The sequence below is a fragment of the Corvus kubaryi genome, unplaced genomic scaffold (genome assembly GCF_017639235.1).
Source record: "Corvus kubaryi isolate FWS band 111438036 unplaced genomic scaffold, C.kubaryi_AGA036_p1.0 62156, whole genome shotgun sequence".
Lineage (NCBI taxonomy): Eukaryota > Metazoa > Chordata > Aves > Passeriformes > Corvidae > Corvus > Corvus kubaryi.
Window position 1 is genome coordinate 26,756 of NW_024581443.1, and position 7,769 is coordinate 34,524.

General features: G+C 68.1%; 1 protein-coding gene across 1 annotated transcript; it reads right to left on the reverse strand.

Annotated features, from left to right (window-relative positions):
- Nucleotides 1-2,289: 2,289 nt before the first annotated feature.
- On the reverse strand, nt 2,290-7,714 carry LOC121672443 (disintegrin and metalloproteinase domain-containing protein 15-like; the record flags this gene model as incomplete). The annotated part of the gene is made up of 21 exons (XM_042045087.1): nt 2,290-2,420; nt 2,697-2,818; nt 2,926-2,997; nt 3,185-3,253; nt 3,531-3,639; nt 3,895-3,948; nt 4,658-4,796; nt 4,891-5,002; nt 5,085-5,162; nt 5,229-5,379; nt 5,452-5,560; nt 5,630-5,825; nt 5,909-6,001; nt 6,151-6,328; nt 6,408-6,556; nt 6,624-6,708; nt 6,784-6,953; nt 7,052-7,120; nt 7,201-7,263; nt 7,336-7,498; nt 7,590-7,714. Coding segments are annotated over 21 exons (2,334 nt in total), but the record flags the coding sequence as incomplete, so codon positions are not given.
- Between the last annotated feature and the right edge of the window lie 55 nt (nt 7,715-7,769).

The window sequence follows — 7,769 nt, forward strand, 5'->3', positions numbered from 1 at the left end:
GGGGGGCGGCGGGCGGGGCGGCCCGGCGAGGCTCGGCACGGCCCGGCCCGCCCCGACAACTTCGGGCCAATCCCGCCGCGCCGCCGCCCGGCAACTTCACCGAGTGCCATTAACCCTTGGCGGGCGGCACCGGCACCCACCGGCACCGGCATCGAGACCGGTAACTCCCCACCGGCCGGTACCGGCGGCATCCAGCGACACCAGGACCGGCACCGGCAGCCACGCCCCAGTCCGGCACCTCCTGGTATCGCCAACATCCACCGGGACCGGTATCCCTGGCAACTCCCCGGTACCTCTCCCAGTCCGACACCGACCCGGTACTGTGAATATCTACCGGCACCGGGACCAACACTGCCCGGGCACCTGGGATCAGCAACCCCGGCAACAGCATCCCTGGCACCGGCACCGACCAACACCTCCGGCATCCACCGGCACCGCCCCTGGGACCGGCAGCTCCGGCCCAATCCGGTTCCCTGGCAAACCCCACCCCAGCCCGGCACCGCCCCAGGACCGGCACCAGCAGCAGCGGTTGCCCCCCGCGCCCACCTTCCTGCCCTTGTCGGGCATCGGCATCCACCGGCACCGACACCAGCTGGGCCCTGCGGGGCCCGGGGATGGGGACACCGGTCCGTGCACACGGGGCAGCTCTCGCACACGCGTGTGCCTGGGCCCACCAGGCAGCTCCTGCCCACGGGCGTCTGTGCCCACGAGCAGCTCTTGCACACGCGTAACCACGCACACAGGCCAGTTCTTGCACATGCATGTGCCCATGTTCGTGGCAGCTGCTGCCCACGTGTGTCCCTGCCCACCAGGCAGCTCTTGCACACGCGTGTGCCCTCAGAGCAGCTCCTGTAGACACACGTGCTCATGTGTGGCATCTCTGTCCCTGCCCACCAGGCAGTTCTTGCACACGCACGTGTCCCTGTGTGCAGCAGCTCCTGCCCATACGTGTGCCTGTGTTTATAACAACCTTGTACATGCACGTGTCCCTGTGTGCAGCAGCTCCTGCCCATGTGTGTGCCCATGTGTGTAACAGTCTTGCACACGCACATGTCCATGCGCATGGCAGCCCCTTTTCACACACATCCCTGCCCACAGAGCAGCCCCTGCACACACGTGTGTTCGTGTGTTCAGCCTCTGCACACATCCATGTCCCTGCCCACCAGGCAGGTCTTGCACATTTGTGTGCCCAAGCGTGTGATGGCTCACACGTGTTCCTGCTCACATCTGTGCCCACGCAGAGCAGCTCTTGCACACGCGTGCCTGTGTGTGAGGCCGCTCCTGTTCAGGTGTGGGTCCCCGCCCTTAGAGCAGCTCCTGCACACGCATGTGATGAGCACACAGGGCAGCTCTTGCACACACACGTACCTGTGGCCTAGCAGGCAGCTTGCACACACATATCCCTGCCGACAAAACAGCTCCTGCACCCAAGTGTGTGGCAGCTCCTGCCCGTGCACACAGGACAGCTCCTGCACACGTGTGTGTCCAAACCCATAGGGCAGCTCTTGCACGCACACGTGCCCACGTGTGTGGCAGCTCCTTCCCCTGCATCTTCAAGCCCAGAAAGCAGTTCCTGCACATGTGTGTGCCCATGTTTGGGACAGCTTCTGCCCACGAGTGTGCCTGAGCCCACGGGCCAGCTCTTGCACACACGTGTCCGTATTTGTGGCAGCCCCTCCTCACTCGTGTGTCCATGCACACAGGGCAGCTTTTGCACACACACACACACACACACACACACGTGCCCACGCAGACTGAACAGCTCTTGCACACCTTTGTGCCCATGTTCGTGGAAGCCCTGTGAATACAGAGAAGCCCCTGCACACGTTACTGCCCACCAGGCAGCTCTTGCACACGCGTGTGCCCCTGCGTGTGGCAGCTCCCGCTCACGCGTCCCTGCCCCCCGGGCAGCTCTTGCGCACGCGTGCACACAAACCCCTAGGGCAGCTCTTGCACACGCGTGTGCCCATCCGCACGGCAGCCCCGTGCCCCTAGGGCAGCTCTTGCACACACACGTGCCCACGTGCGTGTCGCCCCGTGTCCCCTGGCCCCGTGTCCCCTCGCCCCGTGTCCCCTGGCCCCGCCCCGTGCCCACGTGGCCCCTCGGGACACCGCCCCCCCCCCCGGTGCAGCTGCGTGCAGTCCCCGCCAGGGGGCGGAGGCGCTCGGGAGCCCCTTCCGGCGCGGGGCCTGCCGGGAGTTGTAGTTCCGCCCCGCTCCCCCCCGGTGCCGGTCGCGGTGCCCCGGTGCCGGTCGCGGTGCCCCGGTGCCGGTGCGGCGGAGGCAGCGTAGAGGAGGCTCACAGCCCCTTTATTGACGTGGCGCGAGGAAACGCGGGCGGCGGGGCCCGGCGGGGCTCGGCCTTCCCCGCGGATCCAGCGCTGCTCGCGGCTCAGGCCTCTGGCAGGGCCGGGGCGGGCCTGGGGAGAGAAGGGGGGGCGATGGGGTGAGGGTGGGGTCCGCACAGCTTCCCCCTGCAGCTGCCCCCGTCCCCTGCTCTGGATCCCCACCCTAACCCCCTCCTTTCTCTTCTCCCGTCCGGTTCTGGCCCCTCATTTCTCCTGGCTACCCCCTCTCCCCCACCTGCACTCCCCTCTGGCCTCTGCAGGCCCCCATCCTGGCACCCCACAGCCCCCCCTCAGCCCCTAAAAACCCCCCTTGGACCTCCCAGCCCTGTCCTGTCCCCCCCTGCTCACCTGGCAGGAATCACGGTGACATAGGGGTGCCCAGGGGGGGTCTCGCTGCGGGGCAGCGAAGGGCCCGGGGGGTCCGAGGGCAGCGGCCGCTGTGGTGGGGGGGGCTTGGCTGGACCTGGGGGCTGCAAGGGGACGGGGGTGTCAAGGCTGGGTCACGGGCCGACCCCCCGATGGCCTCAGAGGGTGGGAATTGGCCTCCTGCCCCACACGCAGGTGCTGCTGCCGTTACCTGAGCGCTCAGCAGCACCGGGTCTGCAGGCAGCGGGCGTGTGGGGGGGGGTGGCCTGTCCGAGGGGGGGGCCTGGGCAGAGAGAGAGGGACAGTGAGACAGCAGGGGGACAGTGGGGGGCACGGGAACCAGCCTCCCGCTGGGCAGGAGGGGTTTTGGGGACACCCGTGTCACAGAAGTCCCTGAGAGCTGGAGCACAGCCAGACATGCAGCGGGTCCAGGGTGGGCTGAGGGATCCCCCACCCTGCCTGGGCGTTACCTTGGGCACAGGGTCCGGCGGGAGAGGCCGGGAGGGCGGATCAGGCCGGGCCGAGCCGAGGGCAGCCGGCTGCGGAGAGAGGGAGAGGGGGGACAAGCCATGCAGCATGCGGAGACCCCCCTCCCGCCAGGCAGAGACAGAGACCCCCCCCTCAGTGCACAGCTCTGGGGCCCAGCCCTGGCTGGGACGGGCACCAATCCCAGTGAGCGGCCGGTCGTGCCAAGTGGCCGTGCCAGGCTGCTCCGGGTGCCAAGGAGTGGGATCCCACGCGTGGGATGCTCTGCTGAGCTGGCACCCAGGACCAGAGCGAACTTGGCACCGCTGCCCCCAGCACCCCCATCCTCACCTTGCTGCCGTGCATGACCTGCAGCTCCGTGACCTGATGCCACTGCGGGGGCCGGGGACGCGCGGGGGGACCTTGGTTGCTGCCCGAGCGGGTCTCTGGCTGTGAGATCCTGCAGGGAAGAGGCAGGATGAGACCCTGCTCGCTCCGGGCACTCGGGGGGCCCCGCACGGCAACCGAGCGACACCGACACCAGCAGAAGCCCAAGAGAAACGAACCCCTTGGCGCTGGAAGATGCGACACCCCGCACCCCGGGGCTGCCCCACACCCCACGGGCACTGCCAGGGGAAGAGCGCAGCACCGGAGGCCTTGCGAAGCAGGACAGCTCGGGGACAGCCCCACGCCCGGGCGCCGGCGGTGACGTTACCCGCTCCAGCCGTCTGCGGCTCCGGGACCCAGGAACCGCACCCGGGTCTCAGCACTGTGGGGAGAAGAGTGGGGGGCTCAGCTGGGGCTGGGGGGCAGCAGCGGGAGGAGCCGCGGGGACGTGGGGCGGCAGTGCAGGACGGGGCCGTGACCTGTGCTGGGGACACACGTGCACACGGATGGTCACTCTGCGGGGACACGCGTGCACAGCGCTCGGGCGGCCACCACGGGGGACAGGTGTGGGTGTGTGCGTGCACACACGCACCCCACTGCTACACACACACGTGCTCACACGCAGGTGGCTCTGGTGCCTGCCACGGCACACGCATGCAGAGCTGTGTGTGCCACCTGTGCGTCACAGCACACGTGAGCAGAGCTGAGCATGCCACTCATGCGCCACGGCGCACACATGCAGAGGGGTGTGTGCCACCTGCGTGCCTTGACAAACACATGCAGAGGCGAGCATGCCATCTGCATGACATGGCACACATGCAGAGAGGTGTGTGCCACCTGTGTGCCTTGACACACACACATGCAGAGGCGAGCATGCCATCTGCATGACACGGCACACATGCAGAGGGGTGTGTGCCACCTGCACGTCACAGCACACGCATGTAGAGGTGAGCATGGCACCTGTGTGTCACGGCACACACATGCAGAGGTGAGCGTGGCACCCATGTGCCACCCGTGTGCCTCGGCACACGCATGCAGAGGCGAGCGTGACAACACCCACGTGCCCCCCACATGCCCCCTGTCCCTGGTACCTGTACTGGCAGGAGGTGCCCTTGCCAAGCTGGCAGAGGTGCTTGTGCAGGCCGGCGCGGCGGGCGCGGCACAGCCCCAGCGCCAGCGCCAGCCCCAGCAGCGCGCTCAACAGCAGGGCCGTGGGCAGGGCGCTTCCCCCTGCGGGAAAGCAGCACGTCAGCCCCCGCCGTGCCCATCACCCCCCCCGACACCCGCACAAAGCCCCATTCTCTGCGCTCGCCTTGGCCCTCACCTCGCTCGAGGCCGGCAGGGCCGCTGTCCTCGCTGCCCCCCACGCCGGGGCTGTCGCAGGTTGGGGGGGCCCAGCCCCGCTCACAGTGGCAGTGCCCGTGGTTGTTACACACCTGCATGGGTGACACCGGCCAAGCTCAGCCCCTGAGGGGCAGGTCCCCACTGCCAGCGCCCACCCCTCAGCCCCACACTCACCCCATGCCCATGGCAGTTGCTCTGGCACTGCTGGTCACCCAGCACGGAGATGTCCTGGCACCGGTGCTGGAGGCACATCTGTGGGGGATGGGGTGTCAGCACTGTGAGAGCCCCTGCTCCCTTCCCTGTTGCCCCACTGCTCACCTTCCCAGGGCCACAGGTGGTGCCGGGCAGCACCATGGCCGCATCGGTCACATCCTCGTCCCCAGGCACGGGTGTCCCCTGGCAGGACCCTTCCGGTCTGTCCCCACGGGTGCTGCCGCGCTGGCACTGCAGCATCCCACAGCTGGTGTCCCTGCAGGGACAGTGGGGTCAGGGCAGTGGGCACGGCAAGGGGGACATGGAGAAGGATCGGGACATCACTCACTGCTGGCCGCAGGTGACATAGGAGCCATTGGGGAGCTGCCCGCAGTGCCCATGCTCATCTCCTCTTGTGTTCAGGGTGGCCATGCAGGAGCTGGAGACAGGACTGGCACCTGCAGTGGGGGCAGAGACCCTCAGCATCGCTACCTATCCCCCAGCACCCCACCCCGGCCCTGCTGTACCTGGCCCCAGCAGCTGCTGGCACTGCCCCTCGTAGGTGGCACAGGCGCCGCTGTAGCAGCGCGCCCGCCCGCCGGCGCAGGGCTGCCCGTCCTGCAGGAACGTGTCAGGGGGGCAGCGCGGCGAGACCCCGTCACAGAACTCGGGCAGGTCGCACTCGCCCAGCCGCTCCCGACACACGTGTCCAGCACGGCGCAGCTGTGGGGGGACGTGGTCAGATAAACAGGGTGACCCGCCCACCACGGGGTGTGCCCACGGCATGGGTGCCCATCCCCACGCACCTGGCAGTCCTGGCAGCAGGTGTCCTCGGTAGCACACACGGCCCCTGGCATCAGCTGGCAGGAGCTGCTGTTGCAGCAAGGATCGGTGCACTCCTGTGTTGGGGGGGCTGCAGTCAGCGGGTGCCACCAGCACCCAGCACTGGGCACTGGAAACCACCTTGCCAGCCCCAGACGTCCCTTGGCAGAGCCACGGAGAAAGGGGGTGGCTTTGGGGCTTTAGGCCCGCCCAGAGCTCCCCGTACCACGCTGAGGCCACAGTCGCATTCCTCGCCCAGCTCCACGAAGTGGTTCCCGCAGGTGGGGCTCCCAGTCAGGAGCTGGGGCTTGGGGACGTTGGAGAGGCACCAGCCCTGGCCCTGCTGCAGGCTGCGCTCCAGGTCCTGCCGGCTGCAGTTGCTGAAGCTCAAGCCAGGCGTCAACCTGCAAAGCCAGGAAGGGGCCTGTGAGGTGGGGAAGGGGCTTGGCCCCGGCCCCCCGAAGGCCTGCCCACTGCCCTCACCCCGTAGGCGGTGCCATGATGCAGCCGCGGTCGTGCTGGAGGTCGCTGCAGTGGCAGAGGCGCCCGCTGCTGTCGTGGCGCATGCCCAGGTTGTGCCCCAGCTGATGGGCCACGGTGGAGGCGATGACAAGGACACTGACGGAGTGGTCCTGTAGGACAGTAGGGTCAGGGAGGGCAGGTGGTGGGAGAATGGGGTGAGGGGACAGAGGTACTGACCATGCTGACCCCCCCGGAGCGTGAGGGGGAACACATGGAGGCTTGAGTGGACATCCCCACTGAGACATCATCAAAGCGGGCACCCCTGGGGAGAGAGCACAGGGGGTTGGGGGAGCTGCTGTGGCCTTGTCCCTCTGTCCCCACCCTGTCCCCCACTCACGTCAGGAGCTGGGCATTGTCGTGGGGCAGCCGGGGCAGCAGCTCCTCCTGGCGCCAGCGCAGGAACCGCTCCAGCACTGCCCGGGCACTGCTGCCCACCGCGATCTTGTCACCCTCGCTCCAGACCTCCACCGCCAGCAGGGCCACCCGCACTCCCAGCGGGCGGAAGAACTGCGGGGGCACAGAGGAGTCAGAGCCCCCCCAACACTGCAGCGGCAAGGGCACAGCCGGGCACTGGGCTGGGACGGACAGACCCGACGGTCACTCACCACATCCACCTGGTTGGCGACTTCCAGGGTCCGGGTGTGAACACGCTGTAGGGTGGGGTAATTCTGGAACTGGGGAAACAGGGAGGGGGGTCAGAGGGGTGGCTGGGGAAAGGGCAGCCCCTGTTCTGGGGACACTGCCCAGCACTCACCGCAGCGTGGTCCACCACCATCACCAGCTCCACAAAGCGCTGCTCTGCCGCTGCCCGCTTGCCCTGGGGGCAGAGGGGGATCAGAGTGCTGATATGGGGACACTCTCTGTGGGGCAAGACCCCTGAGTGACCTACCCGCTGTGGCCAGAGGGGCTCTGTTGCCTCTGCCCCAGGGCGAGGGCCCTGCCCGCAGCTCTGTGGCTCCACCCGCAGACGGGACGCCACGTGTTGCCCTGGTGGGCTGCTGGTGTCTGGCTCCAGTGCGTAGCTCCTGGTCTCTGACAGCCAGAGGTGGCCGCTGGGGAAGGACAGAGGAGCTGGGATATGGAGCCCGTCCCATCACCAGCACAGTGGGAGTGGGCTCATGGACCACTGCCCTCGGGGCTCACCTGACTCCAGCACATGCACAGAGGTTGGCCCAGGAGCCAGGGAAGCCCTGCACTGTCCCCTGGTAGCAGCAGTGCTCCTGCAGCAGAGAAGGGGGCTCAGGATCCAGCCACAAGCTGGGGTCCCCCTGGGGAACAGGGATAGCTTGGGGACACCACCGGTGACAGCTGTGCCCCAGGCCA